Here is a 19,254-nt window from a genome sequence, read left to right as displayed (position 1 = left end):
CTTCCAACCCAAACCCTTCTGCATGTTTATATGCAGGGCTTCTTAACGGTTTATGTCAGTGCTGTTGCAACCGGCTTAATGTGATTTTGTATTAAGAAAGGAACGCCGTGCTCAGTCTCATTCTTTAGCCCATTGGCAAGAACAGCTCTGAAAATGAGCTGGGTTTGATTTTTAAACACTTGATTACATCCTGGCCTCCACCCAGGGGACCCCCGAGCCCCAGTAAACGCTTTGAGGGAGAGAACGGTGGGGGGGGAAGCCTCATTTTGGGGTTGTTTTAGGGGGTTTTGGTTAAACTCCGAGGCTGCGTCAGGGCGCGGAACCCGAGTGCGCGGCCGCGGTGGCGGCGGAAGGTGCCGCTGCAGCACCGCTCCCCCGCGGTCACCTTGGCGGCCCGCCGCAGCCGCCATGGTGTTCCTGCCCGACGAGTCGCGGTCGCTGCCGCCGCCGGCCGTGTTCAACCACATCTCGGCGTGGCTGGGCTTCTGCGGCTGGCTCTCGGCCCTGCTGGACAACGGCTTCAACCACCGGCCCTTCATCCGAGCCGGTGCGGCGGGAGCGGGGCAGCCCTGAGGGGAGGCCTTGGGCGGGAGGGAAGGGGGAGGCTGAGGTGAGGGGATGGGGACGGGAGTGGGGGGGATCGGGGTGAGTCTGAGGGGTATGGGGGGGGGGGGGGGAAGGGGGAACCAGCCTTAAGTGAGGGTAGGGGGTGTGAGGGGTGGAGGATGTGGGGTTGGGGGTGACACTGAGGGAGGTGGGAGGGGAAGGAAAGGGAGGGAGTCCTGAGGTGAGGGGATGGGGGTGTGTGGGGTTTGGGGTGACACTGAGGGAGGTAGGGGTGGGGAGAAGGGGGGGCTCTGAGGTGAGGGGCTGAGGGAGGTATTGTGGGGATGTGAGGGATATAGGGGTGGGGAGAAGGGGGAACCAGGCTTAGATGAGGGTAGAGGGTGCTGAGGGATGGAGGATGTGGGGTTTGGGGTGACATTGAGGGATATAGGAGTAGGAAAGAAGGGGACGGAGCCCTTAGGTGAGGGGATGTCGGGTTTGGGGTGACACTGGGGGGTATCGGGGTGGGAAGAAGGGGGGGGTCTGAGGTGAGGGGCTGAGGAAGGTATTGTGGGGATGGGGAAGGGGATGTGTGGGATGTGAGGGATACAGGGGTGGGGAGAAGGGGGAACCAGGCTTAAGTGAGGGTAGAGGGTGCTGAGGGGTTGATGATGTGGGGTTTGGGGTGACACTGAGGGATATAGGGGTGGGAAAGAAGTGGATGGAGCCCTGAGGTGAGGGGATGGGGGTATGTGGGGTTTGGGGTGACACTGAGGGAGGTAGGGGTGGGGGGAAGGGGAAGGGCTCTGAGGTGAGGGGCTGAGGAAGGTATTGTGGGGATGGGAAGGGGATGTGTGGGATGTGAGGGATATAGGGGTGGGGAGAAGGGGGAACCAGCCTTAAGTGAGGAGCACGGGGGTAGAGGGGTGACATTGAGGGATGGAGGATGTGGGGTTTGGGGTGACACTGAGGGGTGTAGGAATAGGAAAGAAGGGGATGGAGCCCTGAGGTGAGGGGCTGAGGGAGTTACAGTGGGGATGTGGGATGGGAAGGGGATGTGGGATGTGAGGGATACAGGGGTGGGGAGAAGGGAGAACCAGGCTTAGGTGAGGGTAGAGGGTGCTGAGGGATGGAGGATGTGGGGTTTGGGGTGACACTGAGGGAGGTATGGGTGGGGAGAAGAGGGGTGGGCTCTGAGGTGAGGGGCTGAGGGAGTTATAGTGGGTATGTGGGATGGAGATATGTGGGATTTGGGGTGGCTCTGTGGGATATAGGGGTGTAAAGGAGGAACTACCCTCAAATGAGGGTCTGGGGAGTAAAGGGTGCTGTTGGAGGGGGTATAAGGGATTTGGGGTGACTCTGAGGGCCCCTTAGGTGAGGGGATTGGGGAGGCTGGGAAGGGGGTGTGCAGGATTGGGGGTGATACTGAGGGATATAGGGGTGGGAAGGAAGGGGAGGGAGTCCTGAGGTGAGGGGATGGAGGTATGTTGGATTGGGGGTGATATTAAGGGATACAGGGGTGGGGAGAAGGGGGAACCAGCCTTAAGTGAGGAGCAGAGGGGTAGAGGGTGCTGAGGGCTGGAGGATGTGGGGTTTGGGGTAACACTGAGGGATATCGGGGTAGGAAAGAAGGGGATGGAACCCTGAGGTGAGGGGATGGGGGTATGTGGGGTTTGGGGTGACACTGAGGGGTATTGGGGGGGGCTCTGAGGTGAGGGGCTGAGGAAGGTATTGTGGGGATGGGGAACAGGATGTGTGGGATGTGAGGGATACGGGGGTGGGGAGAAGGGGGAACCAGGCTTAGGTGAGGAGCAGAGGTCCTGAGGGATGGAGGATGTGGGGTTTGGGGTGACACTGAGGGATATAGGGGTGGGAAGGAAGGGGAGGGGGCTCTGAAGTGAGGGGCTGAGGGAGTTACAGTGGCGATGGGGAAGGGGTGTTTGGGGTTTGAGGTGGCTGTGGGGTGTGAGGGCAGTGGGAAGGAGAAGGGGTCCTAAGGTGAAGGTCTGGGGGGTGCTCTGAGAGGTTTTGGGTGTCTCTGAGGGATGTGGGGATGGGAGTGAAGGGGAGGGAGCCCTGGGGGTTCTGTTAGCAGGGCTTGGAATCAGAGGGAGCTGGGAGGGGGCATCCTATGGGTGCGGAGGGGATCTGAGGTCACTTTATGAGGGCTATGGGGGCAGGAAGGGGAAGGAGCCCTGAGCAAAGGGGGGTCCTCTCTGCAGGGCTGCAGGTGAGGGTGCTATGGGCCCCTGTCCACAGGGGCAAACTGGGGAGAGATGAGCTGGGCTGTGTGGGGCTGAAGTGTGCAGGGGGGTGGGGGGGGCTGGAGAAAGTGGGGGCTTATATGGGGCCAGAATGATGGGCTGAGACCAGGGTCTTCCCCTTCGTGCCGCAGGAGTTCACCGCCAGGTCCTGTTCACCACCGTGGGCTGGTTTGTTGGCTATTACATGGCGAAGCGCACGGCGTACATGTACGCCAAGCTGGACAGGGAGCTGCTGGAGTACGTCAGGCAGCACCCGGAGGACTTCAAGACAGCAGGTAGGATAAGCTGGGCTTTGAAAGGAAGAGCTCAGCCTGCCCTCGTGTGCCCTGCTGGAAGGATGGTGCTGGGCTGCTTATGGAGCCTGGGCTTAGCTAGGAAGTTGGACCGACTACGAGCTCCTTCCTGCTTATTCACAATGTAAACTGCAGCGGTATTAAGGGTTTTGTGAGATGAAATTAGAGACCTCATATAATATTATAAACTAGAGGTCTACCTGTATTACAAATATAAATATAATTACAGAGATCTATATATTATGTATTACAGATCATATATAATGCTCCATATATTATATATAGTATAATATATATACAATATCTATATTATATATAATGCTATATATAATATATTCTTATATAGATATAGATATATGTAATATAGAATAATATAATATATAAAGAGGTCTTCCAGTGCCTAAAAGGGCTACAGGAAACCTGGAGAGGGGCTTGGGACAAGGGCCTGTAGGGACAGGCCAAGGGGAATGGCTTGAACCTGCCCAAGGGGAGACTGAGATGAGCTCTTAGGCAGAAGCTCTTCCCTGTAACTCTGTGCCTTGTGTTTAGTTCATCAGGTGCTTTGATGAGAACCTCAGAAGAGGAACGGAGCTTTAGTGAATGTTGTCCCTGAGCCCAGCGATGGCAAATTCTGGTGAAAATTGACTATTTTCTTATACATTTGCAGTTTAGGGAGTGTGCTGTTGGATTGTGATCCACATAGAATCATAGAATAGTTAAGGTTGGAAAGGACCTTAAGATCATCTAGTTCCAACATCATGCAATGTTGGAAGGAATATGTGGAAAGAAAGAAGTGTTAATAGTGAGATATCTTCACAGGGATCTGTGGAGAGCCCTGAGGACAAGGACTGATGTATTTAGTTTATGCAGAAGGTGGTAGCTCACTGTTGGTAGCAAAAATCAGAGATTTGGTGCCTTCATAGTATCATAGAATTTTTTGGGTCGGAAGGGAGCTTAAAGCTCACTCAGCTCCAACCCCTGCCACGGGCAGGGACCCCTTCCACTGGAGCAGCTTGCTCCAAGCCCCTGTGTCCAACCTGGCCTTGAGCACTGCCAGGGATGGGGCAGCCACAGCTTCTCTGGGCACCCTGTGCCAGCGCCTCAGCACCCTCACAGGGAAGAGCTTCTGCCTAAGAGCTCAGCTCAGTCTCCCCTCGGGCATGTTAAAGCCATTCCCAAAGCAGGTAGGTAGTTACCCTTAAGGCTTCAATCCGAAACATCCGAATCAATCTCAAAGGCTCATGAGGTTTCTCACCTTCACCTCTTGCAGAAAAGAGAAGAATGGGAGAGGTTTTTGAGAAATTCTACCCAGTTCGCTGAGGGGACAGGGCACAGGATGAGCCAATTCCATACCAAGAACTGTCAGGCTGCTGTCACTGCTCAACCGTCCATGGCTGGGAAATGAACCAATGCTCGCTTTCATATAATAAAAGCTACACTTCAGTACTTGGTGTTTAATTGCTTGCTCTTCTGTTCCATTCTGGCATATCCCATGCAGGTAACTGGTATTTGTAATAACGTTGATTCCCCCCCTTCCCAGTTATTTTAACTGTGAGCATGGATGACTCTTCCTGGAGCAAATGTTTTATAGAAACTTCTTGTGTAGGTGCCTCCTATTTACCTCTCCCAGGCACTTCTAATCTATGAGAAAACACTTTTTGAGTCCAGACTGTGCTTTTATCTCTTGCCTCCTGCTGCTGAGCCTGTGCCAGGGCCCTGCTTCCTGCTCCACTGCCTGTGGCTGCGCAGACAGAACTGAACCGCTGCAATCCTGAGCTGCTGCAGGGATGGGAATGGAAAGTTCATTCCCTGTGGGGGCCGCAGAGGGCCTGATCTGCCCCATCTGCCCTCGTCCTGCAGGGCCCTGCGCTGGGTTTGACAAGGACAAAGACCTTTCTGGAGAGCACCTCATGTCCCTTATCAGCCACGTCCATCAGTGGTGGCATCAGCGTGGCCCTGCTGGGATTGACGCAGCGTGATGCAATGTCCTGCAACAGAGCAGCCACGAGCGTCCTAGGAAATGGGAGCACATTGTCTGAGCCAAAAGCCATTCCTGCAGGTGACCTCAGGAGTTCATAGAATCAGAACCAACCAGGTTGGAAAAGCCCTTTAAGCTCATCCAGTCCAACCATTGCCAGCACTGCCAAGGCCACCACTGCCCCATGGCACTGAGGCCTCGTCTCCACGGGGTGTGAACCCTTGCAGGGATGGTGACTGCAGCCCTGCCCTGGGCAGCCTGTTCCAATGCCTGAGCACCCTCTGGGGCAGGAATTGTTCCTCAGCTCCATCTAAACCTGCCCTGGTGCAGCTTGAGGCCGGTTCTTCTTGTCCCATCCCTTGTTCCTTGGGAGCAGAGCCCAGCCCCTACTGGCTCCATCCTCCTGTCAGGCACTTGTAGGGAGCCGTCAGGTCCCCCCTGAGCCCGCTCCAGCCCCTCAGTGTCTCTCTTGCATTGAGGGGCCCAGAACTGAACACAGGATTCGAGGTGCAGTCTCACCAGTGCCCAGCACAGGGGCACAATCCCTGTCCTGGCCCTGCTACCGCACTGATGCTGGTACAGGCCAGGATTGTGGTGGCCTTGCTGGCTGCCTGGGCACAAGCTGCTCACGTTCAGCCGGGGTCAGTGAATACCCTCAGGTCCTCACTGTGACCATTATCTTCTGATAATACAGGTGCCATCCCTCAGCTGCAGCCAGGTGATAACTAGAGAGACATCACATCCTTTATGGTCCTCACCCCAACAGGTATAGACATCCCTCCCTCCATTCCTTATGCCTCAACCCCTGCATCTGCCATCATCAAGGAGGCAGAGGAGCCAAAAAGTCAATTTGGAGTCCCCGTGTCCATCTTCCACTTACTCTTCTCTCATGGGATGAACTAATCTTTCCAATCCAGTGGTGGTATTGCAGTGGGAATGGCCTAGCTCTCTCCCTTTATCCCTCTCCTGCTCCATTGTCTCTGCAGGAGACAGGCCACAGATTATCCCAGGCTGAGAAGGGACACAGGGGGCAAATCTGTTCTGATGGAACAAAGTGCTTGCCACAGATTGGGATGTGGGAAACTGTCACCAATGTGTCTCTGACTGTCCTCATGTCATCCTCAGCACAGGCAGTGAATGGACACCCCTGCGGAGACATTTGAAGAGGGCCCTAAACCTGGTGTCTCCCTACAGCATGGGTCAATGCCGGTCATCCTCTCTTCCATGTGCACAGCAGCAGGGTTCCAGAAGGAATTCCTCACTGGGACTGTTGGGAACCACTGCACAGGTTGCCCAGACAAGCTGCACGTTCCCCATCCCTGAAGTGTTCCACGTCAGGGAGGAGGGGATTTTGAGCAACCTGGACCCCTGCACGATGTCCCTGCCTGCAGCAGGGCATTAGGAGCTGAATGGTCTTTGGAATTCCCTCCCATCCCAACCCATGCTGTGAGCCTGGGATTCTGTGTCCCTTCACGTTCCCCATCACTGCATGGAAAGGCCCCTCCCAGCAGAGCCAGTGCCCCCCTGCCCCACAGCAGCTCCCTCCCCAAGGGCTCCACCCCAGCAAAGCACCAACACCAGCAGCAGCGAGGGCTTCTCAGGGCTCATTTTATTATGAAAGAAGGGGAAAGGCCCCTTGGAGTCCAGGAACCAGCTGGAAAAGGGCTCGGCAGCCGCAGGGACCCTCGGGGCTCGGGGCCAGCGCTCCCCATGGCTGCTTCGTGCTGCTCTGGGACAATGAAGAGCAGGGCACGAGCCCGCGGCTCCTCCCTGGACCTGCAGCACCTCCAGAGGCTCCTTCCCAGGGGACGAGGCCGGGTCTGGCTCCGGGGTGGCCGCAGGCGTCGGTGCCAGCGCCGGGAGCTCCGCTGCCACGGGCGGCGCTGGGAAGAGCCGCGATGGGCACGGTGGGGACGTCCTCTCCTTCGTGCCAGCAGCACCCGTCCTGCAACGGCAGCCGTGCTGAAGCCGAGACCGTGCCCGCAGGGAGCTGGGCACCAGCCCTGCTCCAGGGACCCTCAGCCCCAGCGGCTCTGCACAGAGCCATGCCATGGGTCCCCTCCTGTGGCACGGAGACGGGAACGTGCCGGTACAGCCCCCATTGCAATGCACTTGCCAGGAGCTCCCAGCCTGCGGTGCTGGGGACCCCTCCGTGGCCATGGGCCGGCCCTGGCCCCGCTGCCCCTGCTCGCAGCATCCCCAGCTCTCACCCGGTGGCCGGGGCAGGGTCACCAGCTGGGCTGCCCTCGCTGGGGCTGATCTGCTCCAGGATCTGGCTGTACCTCCGCGTCAGGGCATTGGTGTCCCTGGTGAGGTGGCTGAGGACCTGCTGCAGCCCGGCCAGGTGGTGGCACAGCCGCTGCTCCAGCCGCGCATCCCCGCTGCTGCCGCCGGCCTCATCCCAAGGTGCGTCCGCGTCGCTGCTGCTCGAGCTCTGCTCATGGACAGAGGCCAGGCCCTTCTCCACCATGGGCTTGATGGCCTTGAGCTGCTGGTAGCGCTCGTAGAGGTCCGTGTGGCCATCGGCATCCGGAGCCTCCCCGTGCTGCTGCTGCTGCTGCTGCTGCGGGAAGACCCCTCGGAGCAGGCTGGGGAACATCACCTCCTGCTCCATCCTGTGCGTGGCTGAGAAGTACTGCTCCATGGCCCCGCTCCGGCTGCGGCAGCGCTGCTGCGGGCTCTGCTCCGGGCTCTGCTCCGCGCTCCGCTCCCCGCCGCCTCTTTATGTGGGTCCGGGGCACGGCCCCGCTCTGCCGCGCTCCGCTACTGGCCCAGGACCGCTTGGGCCGGGCCGGGCTCGGCTCCAGCCCCGCTGGGGCTCGCCCGCGGCTGCCCCTGCCTCTGGGCCCGCTCCTGGAGCCGCCTCCCCGCGGCCTTCACCCGACCTGGACGCGGCTCCCGCTGCTGCCAGCGCCGGCCCGGCCCCTCCATCCCCCGCTCCCGGGGCCCGCACAGCGGGGAGCGGCTCTGCCCCGAGCCCGCAGCGAGCGGCGGCTCCGTGGGGATGCTCCTGGGGCTGGGCAGCGCTGAGGGCGCGCACGGGGAGCAGGAGCCGGGTTTCTATGGAGAGGGGGATGCCCCCGCGAGCCCCGGCCGGGCACACAGCTCCTGCAGCGCTGCTCGGGGCTCTCTCACTGCCCACCCGTGTGCAGGAGCCTTGGAAACGGCCCCTGCCGGGAGAAGAAGGGGCTCCGCAACCGGGGATGCTGCTCTGAGGGTGTTTGCCTCCCATGGTTGTGTCAAGGAGGAAGGGGAGCATCAGCGGGGTTACACAGAGACAGGGAGCTACAAAAGGGACTTTGAAAGGAAGGATTCAGGCTGGAGGGAAGCGTGAAAGGTGCCAGCGTTAGGGAGGGACATTAGAGGGGCAATGGCAGGAGCCAGAGCCTGTTGGACACGGCCGAAAGCAGCCCTGCGGCATCAAAGGCTCTGCGGGGTCTCTTTGAGCATCCTCCTGTTGGATGCCGTGAGCAGCAGCTCCTGCTCTGACAGCACCAGGCAGGGACAGAGCCAGAGCCAGCACTGGACAGGCTCCAGGGATGAGAATGGAAAGTTCATTCCCTGTGGTGGCCGCAGAGGGCCTGATCTGCCCCATCTGCCCTCGTCCTGCAGGGCCCTGTGCTGGGTTTGACAAGGACAAAGACCTTTCTGGGGAGCACCTCCTGTCCCTTATCAGCCACGTCCATCAGTGGTGGCAGCAGCACGGCCCTGCTCGGATTGACGCAGTGTGATGGAACATCCTGGAACAGAGCAGCCACGAGTGTCCTGGGAATGAGCGGGGTCAGGGCCGGCTGCCAGGCACGGCTCAGAGGGACCCGCGGTGCTGGGCAGTGCAAGTGGTGCAGAAGTCATCCCTGTGCCCATCCAGCTCCTCGGGTCACTGCTCTGGGTTCTGCTGTTGTGTTCTGGAGCTTCCTGGCAGCAGAAAAGCATCCAAAAGTGTCCAGAGTGCATTTATGCTGTAAAACATCACAGGAGCTTGAAGAATACCCACATGTAGCAAGCTCAGGTGGTGATGAGATTCTCTTCCCTACAGCCATCCTCGCTGGCCTCCATCACATTTATGCATGGGGATCGTAAAAGAGGATGAATGTGATGTCTTGCAAACGTTATTGTTTTAAACATACTTCTATCTTTCATTCAAATTAGCTCATCTTGAACATATTTACTGAAACTGGAGTGGAGCTTTCAGGCCCATTGTTCTTAAAGCACATACTGGAGTCCTGATGGTTCGGATTAAAGAGAAAAATGCAAACACAGCGAGACCCCCGTGTGCTCAGGAACAAAGCTGCTGTCACACAGATGAGTCTCTGTGGGCTTTAAGACCAAGGTATTGCCATTTTGCCAATACTGCTTTCAGAAGCTGACCCATTGATTGAGATGGAAGTTACAAGTAATGCAAGCAGCACACTAAGGAAGAAGAGAGCTCAGCAGGACTTGAAAGTGCTGCAGTGGAGGGAGAGATCCAGGCAAGAAACCTGGAGAGGGGCTTGGGACAAAGGATCTAGGGGCAGGCCAAGGGGAATGGCTTGAACCTGCCCGAGGGGAGACTCAGTCTGACTCTTAGGCAGAAGCTCTTCCCTGTGAGGGTGCTGAGCCGCTGGCACAGGGTGCCCAGAGAAGCTGTGGCTGCCCCATCCCTGGCAGTGTTCAAGGCCAGGTTGGACACAGGGGCTTGGAGCAAGCTGCTCCGTGGAAGGGGTCCCTGCCTGTGGCAGGGGTTGGAGCTGGATGAGCTTTAAGGTCCCTTCTAACCCAACCCATTTTGTTTGGGAAACGTCTTTTATTTGCAAGAGTCATGGAACAAAACCCCAACCTTTCCACCACAATGTACAAGCGGTATTTTTGTCACGGTGCGTTTGTACTTTCTAATTTAGCCTCATCCTTCCTAAACATAAAGCAAATTCAGGAATAACATTGGGAGCTCAGCATTTCCTCAGGTCTCTGCAAACACCACCCGTTCTCAATAGAAACAAGCATCATCTGCACTGCACCCACAGGAAAGCTGGGCTGGGAAGGGCAGCACACAGACTTTCCTGAGGCCATCAGCATGGTCAGTGCTCCAGCCAAACCAGGAGCTCAGAACACGTGTGTTCCGCTTGGACACTCCTAATTCATCCCTTTAAAAGAGCAGATGAGATCCAATCTGCTGGAAAGAGATGGCAGCCTCTACATCCATCATAGGAAGACCAACATAAATAGCAGTGCTGAACAGGTAAATGTGACCTCAGAATGTAGCTATTTCCATTAAAGGAAAGGAATTATCAATAACATTGGTAAATATGGCAGCAAGAGCCCAGCTCAGATTCAAGCACCTGAAAACATACAGATTCAGTCATCAATTTTCAAGCATCACAGGCCAAGAGGACAGCTTTTACAGCAGCAGAGGCTAAGGAGTCTTACCCTGCTTACCCCTTACACTATTAACTCAACAGGGAAGCCAGTCCCCGAGAGAAACAACCACTATTTCATCTGAAACCCACCACTGGTAAGATCAAACAGGTACAAACTGGCTATGGATACAATTGGGCTGGAAATGAGAAGGAAAACAGTTGTTAGCTGTAGCTGTCGGATTTGAAGCATTTGGATGAACACATGGGCTGGTCTCCACTAGCTCTACCCTTTGTTATGATGGAGGATGCTGTCTCCAAAATGAGCAACTACTGGACTCCCTGGGCACAGGTTCCTTGTAGGGCTATGTTTTAAACAAGTTCTATCAGTTTTGAGCAGTATTGGGGGCCATTCTCTTTGATATCTTTATCTATTGTCTTTTATATGATCTGGGCGAAGGGATCGAGCTCCCTCAGGAAGCTTTCAGAGGACACCACACGGGGGGGCAATGTTGATCTGCTGGGGTTAGGAAGGCTCTGCAGAGGGATGTGCACAGGCTGCATTGATGGGCAGAGAGGCCAGCTGCATGAGGGTCAACAAGGCTGAGTGCCAGGTCCTGCACTTGGGTCACAAGAAGGGAATGGAGCTGGTGCAGGGCCTGGAGCACAGGGGTGATGGGGAAGGGCTGAGGGACCTGGGGGGTTCAGATGGAGAAGAGAAGGCTCAGGGGGGACCTGATGGCTGCCTCCAACTGCCTGAGAGGAGGATGGAGCCAGGAGGGGCTGGGCTCTGCTCCCAAGGAACAAGGGATGGGACAGGAGGAAACGGCCTCAAGCTGCACCAGGGCAGGGTTAGATGGAGCTGAGGACCAATTCCTGCCCCAGAGGGTGCTCAGGCATTGGAACAGGCTGCCCAGGGCAGGGCTGCAGGCACCGGCCCTGCAAGGGTTCACACCCCATGGAGACGAGGCCTCAGTGCCATGGGGCAGTGGTGGCCTTGGCAGTGCTGGCAATGGTTGGACTGGATGAGCTGAAAGGGCTTTTCCAACCTGGTTGGTTCCATGATCCCATGATCCCATTGCCCATGCTCAATCTTCTTCAGCACTTCACCAGATGTCCCCATGTGATTCTCCCCTGAGGCACCAGGGGCCTCTCCAGCCACCCAAGGCAAAGCCATTGCTGGAGGTGACCTCAGGCCCTCCTCACTGGGACCACTGTCTTCTCCAGAGCACACAGGGCCCGGCCCTCAGCTCCAGCCTGGCAGAGCACCAGGGGGACATCACCTCCTCCATGGCCCTCACCTCCTGGGGAGCCAATGTCCCTCCATGCTTCATGGTTCAGCCGCTGGCTCTGCCATCAGCCAGGGCATCCAGAAGCACTTTGGAGCCCCCGTGTCCATCTTCCAGCCCCACTGCTCCCACTCACGAGCCATCGGGCCCCATTGGGAGGAGGCATTGCCATGGTACAGCCTGGCCCTCTCCCATCGTGTTCCATTGGTGCTGGATGAGACACGCTGCAGCTTTACCCAGGCTGAGGCAGAACACAGAGGGCAGATGTGCTCTGGTGTCCTCGCCCTGGCTGCCAGGACGTGTGTTTGCCCCTGTGTTGAGGGACTGGGTGCTCCCAAGCTGCTCCCCTAGGAAAGCAAGGCTTTTGGGTGGTGCTGCAATGAGATCCCTTGGGTCTGTGTGGGCACAGACCTGGTGTTGGGCAGGACCCCCCCTTATGCAGCGTCCTCCCTCCTGAGCCACAGCCGAGCAAGGGGCAAAATGCCCCCCCCCCGTGTCCCTGAGGGTGCCCCTGCCACCCGCAGCACCTCCTGCTGCCCATCTCCCGTGCCTCTGAGTGCCCCCAGGGCCGTCCTTGCCGCTGCTTGATGCTGACCAGGACCCTTGAGGTGTGCGGCTGCTCTGGGTCCAGTCCCCAGCAGCCCCTTCCAGTGCCCCTGGCCCCTCCCTGGCCCCTCGGCCCCAGGCTGTTGGGGACCCTGCTCCTGCTGCCCCTGCTCACTGAGGACAGGGCAGAGCCCCCGTGGGCTCCAGAGCAAGGAGAGAGGAGCCGGGGAGCTCCAAGGGGACTCGAAGCCTCCTGCCAGGGCACGGGGCTGGGCTCCAGGGGCAGTTGCTTCCCACGGGCACCCGGACCTGCAGCTCTGCTGCCCCTCGGGGACGGTGCCAGGCTCAGCTCCGCTTGGGGCAGCTCCGGGGCAGGATTCCGGATGGGCAGGAGAAATGAATGGGGAGCTGTGGGGCACGGCAGCACCTGCAGGGGAAGGACAGAGATCTCTGAAGAGGGACCGGAACCTGGTGTCTCACTACGGCACGGGTTGATGCCCATAGAGTGTGTGCTATGGGCACAGCAGCAGGGTTCCAGAAGGAATTCCTCACTGGGACCGTTGGGAATCACTGCACAGGCTGCCCAGACAAGCTGCACGTTCCCCATCCCTGAAGTGTTCCACGTCAGGGAGGAGGGGATTTTGAGCAACCTGGACCCCTGCACGATGTCCCTGCCTGCAGCAGGGCATTAGGAACTGAATGGTCTTTGGAATTCCCTCCCATCCCAACCCATGCTGTGAGCCTGGGATTCTGTGTCCCTTCACGTTCCCCATCACTGCATGGAAAGGCCCCTGCCAGCAGAGCCAGTGCCCCCCTGCCCCACAGCAGCTCCCTCCCCAAGGGCTCCACCCCAGCAAAGCACCAACACCAGCAGCAGCGAGGGCTTCTCAGGGCTCATTTTATTATGAAAGAAGGGGAAAGGCCCCTTGGAGTCCAGGAACCAGCTGGAAAAGGGCTCGGCAGCCGCAGGGACCCTCGGGGCTCGGGGCCAGCGCTCCCCACGGCTGCTTCGTGCTGCTCTGGGACAATGAAGAGCAGGGCACGAGCCCGCGGCTCCTCCCTGGACCTGCAGCACCTCCAGAGGCTCCTTCCCAGGGGACGAGGCCGGGTCTGGCTCCGGGGTGGCCGCAGGCGTCGGTGCCAGCGCCGGGAGCTCCGCTGCCACGGGCGGCGCTGGGAAGAGCCGCGATGGGCACGGTGGGGACGTCCTCTCCTTCGTGCCAGCAGCACCCGTCCTGCAACGGCAGCCGTGCTGAAGCCGAGACCGTGCCCGCAGGGAGCTGGGCACCAGCCCTGCTCCAGGGACCCTCAGCCCCAGCGGCTCTGCACAGAGCCATGCCATGGGTCCCCTCCCGTGGCACGGAGACGGGAACGTGCCGGTACAGCCCCCATTGCAATGCACTTGCCAGGAGCTCCCAGCCTGCGGTGCTGGGGACCCCTCCGTGGCCATGGGCCGGCCCTGGCCCCGCTGCCCCTGCTCTCAGCATCCCCCAGCTCTCACCTGGTGGCCGGGGCAGGGTCACCAGCTGGGCTGCCCCTCGCTGGGGCTGATCTGCTCCAGGATCTGGCTGTACCTCCGCGTCAGGGCATTGGTGTCCCTGGTGAGGTGGCTGAGGACCTGCTGCAGCCCGGCCAGGTGGTGGCACAGCCGCTGCTCCAGCCGCGCATCCCCGCTGCTGCCGCCGGCCTCATCCCAAGACGCGTCCGCGTCGCTGCTGCTCGAGCTCTGCTCATGGACAGAGGCCAGGCCCTTCTCCACCATGGGCTTGATGGCCTTGAGCTGCTGGTAGCGCTCGTAGAGGTCCGTGTGGCCATCGGCGTCCGGAGCCTCCCCGTGCTGCTGCTGCTGCTGCTGCTGCGGGAAGACCCCTCGGAGCAGGCTGGGGAACATCACCTCCTGCTCCATCCTGTGCGTGGCTGAGAAGTACTGCTCCATGGCCCCGCTCCGGCTGCGGCAGCGCTGCTCCGGGCTCTGCTCCGGGCTCTGCTCCGGGCTCTGCTCCGCGCTCCGCTCCCCGCCGCCTCTTTATGCGGGTCCGGGGCACGGCCCCGCTCTGCCGCGCTCCGCTACTGGCCCAGGACCGCTTGGGCCGGGCCGGGCTCGGCTCCAGCCCCGCTGGGGCTCGCCCGCGGCTGCCCCTGCCTCTGGGCCCGCTCCTGGAGCCGCCTCCCCGCGGCCTTCACCCGACCTGGACGCGGCTCCCGCTGCTGCCAGCGCCGGCCCGGCCCCTCCATCCCCCGCTCCCGGGGCCCGCACAGCGGGGAGCGGCTCTGCCCCGAGCCCGCAGCGAGCGGCGGCTCCGTGGGGATGCTCCTGGGGCTGGGCAGCGCTGAGGGCGCGCACGGGGAGCAGGAGCCGGGTTTCTATGGAGAGGGGGATGCCCCCGCGAGCCCCGGCCGGGCACACAGCTCCTGCAGCGCTGCTCGGGGCTCTCTCACTGCCCACCCGTGTGCAGGAGCCTTGGGAACGGCCCCTGCCGGGAGAAGAAGGGGCTCCGCAACCGGGGATGCTGCTCTGAGGGTGTTTGCCTCCCATGGCTGTGTCAAGGAGGAAGGGGAGCATCAGCGGGGTTAGACAGAGACAGGGAGCTACAAAAGGGACTTTGAAAGGAAGGATTCAGGCTGGAGGGAAGCGTGAAAGGTGCCAGCGTTAGGGAGGGACATTAGAGGGGCAATGGCAGGAGCCAGAGCCTGTTGGACACAGCCGAAAGCAGCCCTGCGGCATCAAAGGCTCTGCGGGGTCTCTTTGAGCATCCTCCTGTTGGATGCCGTGAGCAGCAGCTCCTGCTCTGACAGCACCAGGCAGGGACAGAGCCAGAGCCAGCACTGGACAGGCTCCAGCGATGAGAATGGAAAGTTCTTTCCCTGTGGTGGCCGCAGAGGGCCTGATCTGCCCCATCTGCCCTCGTCCTGCAGGGCCCTGCGCTGGGTTTGACAAGGACAAAGACCTTTCTGGGGAGCACCTCCTGTCCCTTATCAGCCACGTCCATCAGTGGTGGCAGCAGCACGGCCCTGCTGGGATTGATGCAGCCCGGGGCAGTGTGATGGAACATCCTGGAACAGAGCAGCCACGAGTGTCCTGGGAATGAGCGGGGTCAGGGCCGGCTGCCAGGCACGGCTCAGAGGGACCCGCGGTTCCAGGCAGTGCAAATGGTGCAGAAGTCATCCCTGTGCCCATCCAGCTCCTCGGGTCACTGCTCTGGGTTCTGCTGGAGGGTTCTGGAGCTTCCTGGCAGCAGAAAAGCATCCAAAAGTGTCCAGAGTGCATTTATGCTGTAAAACATCACAGGAGCTTGAAGAATACCCACATGTAGCAAGCTCAGGTGGTGATGAGATTCTCTTCCCTACAGCCATCCTCGCTGGCCTCCATCACATTTATGCATGGGGATCGTAAAAGAGGATGAATGTGATGTCTTGCAAACGTTATTGTTTTAAACATACTTCTATCTTTCATTCAAATTAGCTCATCTTGAACATATTTACTGAAACTGGAGTGGAGCTTTCAGGCCTTTGTTCTTAAAGCACATACTGGAGTCCTGATGGTTCGGATTAAAGAGAAAAATGCAAACACAGCGAGACCCCCGTGTGCTCAGGAACAAAGCTGCTGTCACACAGATGAGTCTCTGTGGGCTTTAAGACCAAGGTATTGCCATTTTGCCAATACTGCTTTCAGAAGCTGACCCATTGATTGCGATGGAAGTTACAAGTAATGCAAGCAGCACACTAAGGAAGAGAGCTCAGCAGGACTTGAAAGTGCTGCAGTGGAGGGAGAGATCCAGGCAAGAAACCTGGAGAGGGGCTTGGGACAAAGGATCTAGGGGCAGGCCAAGGGGAATGGCTTGAACCTGCCCGAGGGGAGACTGAGCTGAGCTCTTAGGCAGAAGCTCTTCCCTGTGAGGGTGCTGAGGCGCTGGCACAGGGTGCCCAGAGAAGCTGTGGCTGCCCCATCCCTGGCAGTGTTCAAGGCCAGGTTGGACACAGGGGCTTGGAGCAAGCTGCTCCAGTGGAAGGGGTCCCTGCCTGTGGCAGGGGTTGGAGCTGGATGAGCTTTAAGGTCCCTTCTAACCCAACCCATTCTGTTTGGGAAACATGCTTTTATTTGCAAGAGTCATGGAACAAAACCCCAACCTTTCCACCACAATGTACAAGCGGTATTTTTGTCACGGTGCGTTTGTACTTTCTAATTTAGCCTCATCCTTCCTAGAACATTAAAAGCAAATTCAGGAATAACATTGGGAGCTCAGCATTTCCTCAGGTCTCTGCAAACACCACCCGTTCTCAATAGAAACAAGCATCATCTGCACTGCACCCACAGGAAAGCTGGGCTGGGAAGGGCAGCACACAGACTTTCCTGAGGCCATCAGCATGGTCAGTGCTCCAGCCAAACCAGGAGCTCAGAACACGTGTGTTCCGCTTGGACACTCCTAATTCATCCCTTTAAAAGAGCAGATGAGATCCAATCTGCTGGAAAGAGATGGCAGCCTCTACATCCATCATAGGAAGACCAACATAAATAGCAGTGCTGAACAGGTAAATGTGACCTCAGAATGTAGCTATTTCCATTAAAGGAAAGGAATTATCAATAACATTGGTAAATATGGCAGCAAGAGCCCAGCTCAGATTCAAGCACCTGAAAACATACAGATTCAGTCATCAATTTTCAAGCATCACAGGCCAAGAGGACAGCTTTTACAGCAGCAGAGGCTAAGGAGTCTTACCCTGCTTACCCCTTACACTATTAACTCAACAGGGAAGCCAGTCCCCGAGAGAAACAACCACTATTTCATCTGAAACCCACCACTGGTAAGATCAAACAGGTACAAACTGGCTATGGATACAATTGGGCTGGAAATGAGAAGGAAAACAGTTGTTAGCTGTAGCTGTCGGATTTGAAGCATTTGGATGAACACATGGGCTGGTCTCCACTAGCTCTACCCTTTGTTATGATGGAGGATGCTGTCTCCAAAATGAGCAACTACTGGACTCCCTGGGCACAGGTTCCTTGTAGGGCTATGTTTTAAACAAGTTCTATCAGTTTTGAGCAGTATTGGGGGCCATTCTCTTTGATATCTTTATCTATTGTCTTTTATATGATCTGGGCGAAGGGATCGAGCTCCCTCAGGAAGCTTTCAGAGGACACCACACGGGGGGGCAATGTTGATCTGCTGGGGTTAGGAAGGCTCTGCAGAGGGATGTGCACAGGCTGCATTGATGGGCAGAGAGGCCAGCTGCATGAGGGTCAACAAGGCTGAGTGCCAGGTCCTGCACTTGGGTCACAAGAAGGGCAGAGCTGGTGCAGGGCCTGGAGCCCAAGTGTGATGGGGAAGGGCTGAGGGACCTGGGGGGTTCAGATGGAGAAGAGAAGGCTCAGGGGGGACCTGATGACTGCCTCCAACTGCCTGACAGGAGGATGGAGCCAGGAGGGGCTGGGCTCTGCTCCCAAGGAACAAGGGATGGGACAAGAGGAACCGGCCTCAAGCTGCACCAGGGCAGGTTTAGATGGAGCTGAGGACCAATTCCTGCCCCAGAGGGTGCTCAGGCATTGGAACAGGCTGCCCAGGGCAGGGCTGCAGGCACCGGCCCTGCAAGGGTTCACACCCCGTGGAGACGAGGCCTCAGTGCCATGGGGCAGTGGTGGCCTTGGCAGTGCTGGCAATGGTTGGACTGGATGAGCTGAAAGGGCTTTTCCAACCTGGTTGATTCCATGATCCCATGATCCCATTGCCCATGCTCAATCTTCTTCAGCACTTCACCAGATGTCCCCATGTGATTCTCCCCTGAGGCACCAGGGGCCTCTCCAGCCACCCAAGGCAAAGCCATTGCTGGAGGTGACCTCAGGCCCTCCTCACTGGGACCACTGTCTTCTCCAGAGCACACAGGGCCCGGCCCTCAGCTCCAGCCAGGCAGAGCACCAGAGGGACATCACCTCCTCCATGGCCCTCACCTCCTGGGGAGCCAATGTCCCTCCATGCTTCATGGTTCAGCCGCTGGCTCTGCCATCAGCCAGGGCATCCAAAAGCACTTTGGAGCCCCCGTGTCCATCTTCCAGCCCCACTGCTCCCACGCACGAGCCATCGGGCCCCATTGGGAGGTGGCATTGCCATGGCACAGCCTGGCCCTCTCCCATCGTGTTCCATTGGTGCTGGATGAGACACGCTGCAGCTTTACCCAGGCTGAGGCAGAACACAGAGGGCAGATGTGCTCTGGTGTCCTCGCCCTGGCTGCCAGGACGTGCGTTTGCCCCTGTGTTGAGGGACTGGGTGCTCCCAAGCTGCTCCCCTAGGAAAGCAAGGCTTTTGGGTGGTGCTGCAATGAGATCCCTTGGGTCTGTGTGGGCACAGACCTGGTGTTGGGCAGGACCCCCCCTTATGCAGCGTCCTCCCTCCTGAGCCACAGCCGAGCAAGGGGCAAAATGCCCCCCCCCCCCCGTGTCCCTGAGGGTGCCCCTGCCACCCCAGCACCTCCTGCTGCCCATCTCCCGTGCCTCTGAGTGCCCCCAGGGCCGTCCTTGCCACTGCTTGATGCTGACCAGGACCCTTGAGGTGTGCGGCTGCTCTGGGTCCAGTCCCCAGCAGCCCCTTCCAGTGCCCCTGGCCCCTCCCTGGCCCCTCGGCCCCAGGCTGTTGGGGACCCTGCTCCTGCTGCCCCTGCTCACTGAGGACAGGGCAGAGCCCCCGTGGGCTCCAGAGCAAGGAGAGAGGAGCCGGGGAGCTCCAAGGGGACTCGAAGCCTCCTGCCAGGACACGGGGCTGGGCTCCAGGGGCAGTTGCTTCCCACGGGCACCCGGACCTGCAGCTCTGCTGCCCCTCGGGGACGGTGCCAGGCTCAGCTCCGCTCGGGGCAGCTCCGGGGCAGGAATCCGGATGGGCAGGAGAAATGAATGGGGAGCTGTGGGGCACGGCAGCACCTGCAGGGGAGGGACAGCCCCGGGGAGAGCTCTGAAGAGGGACCGGAACCTGGTGTCCAACTACGGCACGGGTTGATGCCCATAGAGTGTGTGCTATGGGC

The 19,254-nt window shown here is 58.7% G+C and overlaps 3 protein-coding genes across 3 annotated transcripts; 1 reads left to right on the top strand and 2 right to left on the bottom strand.

The window, feature by feature from the left end:
- The first annotated feature begins 337 nt into the window (after positions 1–337).
- On the top strand, positions 338–4,545 carry NDUFC2 (NADH:ubiquinone oxidoreductase subunit C2). Its single transcript, XM_061343740.1, has 3 exons — positions 338–547; positions 2,942–3,085; positions 4,374–4,545. Exons 1-3 carry the CDS (start codon positions 409–411, stop codon positions 4,421–4,423), a joined length of 333 nt encoding a protein of 110 aa, XP_061199724.1. The 5' UTR covers positions 338–408; the 3' UTR covers positions 4,424–4,545.
- Positions 4,546–4,905: 360 nt separating this feature from the next.
- On the bottom strand, positions 4,906–7,850 carry LOC133207043 (uncharacterized). The gene is made up of 3 exons (XM_061343571.1): positions 7,292–7,850; positions 6,658–7,026; positions 4,906–5,116 (listed from the first exon to the last, which is right to left on the bottom strand). The coding sequence occupies exons 1-3, from the start codon at positions 7,723–7,725 to the stop codon at positions 4,906–4,908; spliced, it is 1,014 nt and encodes a 337-aa protein (XP_061199555.1). The 5' UTR covers positions 7,726–7,850.
- Positions 7,851–13,130: 5,280 nt separating this feature from the next.
- LOC133207007 (mid1-interacting protein 1A-like) lies at positions 13,131–14,259 on the bottom strand. The gene is made up of 2 exons (XM_061343462.1): positions 13,748–14,259; positions 13,131–13,481 (listed from the first exon to the last, which is right to left on the bottom strand). Exon 1 carries the CDS (start codon positions 14,180–14,182, stop codon positions 13,766–13,768), a length of 417 nt encoding a protein of 138 aa, XP_061199446.1. The 5' UTR covers positions 14,183–14,259; the 3' UTR covers positions 13,131–13,481; positions 13,748–13,765.
- Positions 14,260–19,254: the final 4,995 nt, after the last annotated feature.

The sequence above is a fragment of the Neopsephotus bourkii genome, unplaced genomic scaffold (genome assembly GCF_033783945.1).
Source record: "Neopsephotus bourkii isolate Nb327-2 ecotype Australia unplaced genomic scaffold, CSIRO-AGI_Nbou_v1 NB_1825, whole genome shotgun sequence".
In the NCBI taxonomy this organism is placed as follows: domain Eukaryota; kingdom Metazoa; phylum Chordata; class Aves; order Psittaciformes; family Psittacidae; genus Neopsephotus; species Neopsephotus bourkii.
Note: the sequence above shows the minus strand (reverse complement) of the source record. Positions and strands in the feature narration are given on the sequence as shown.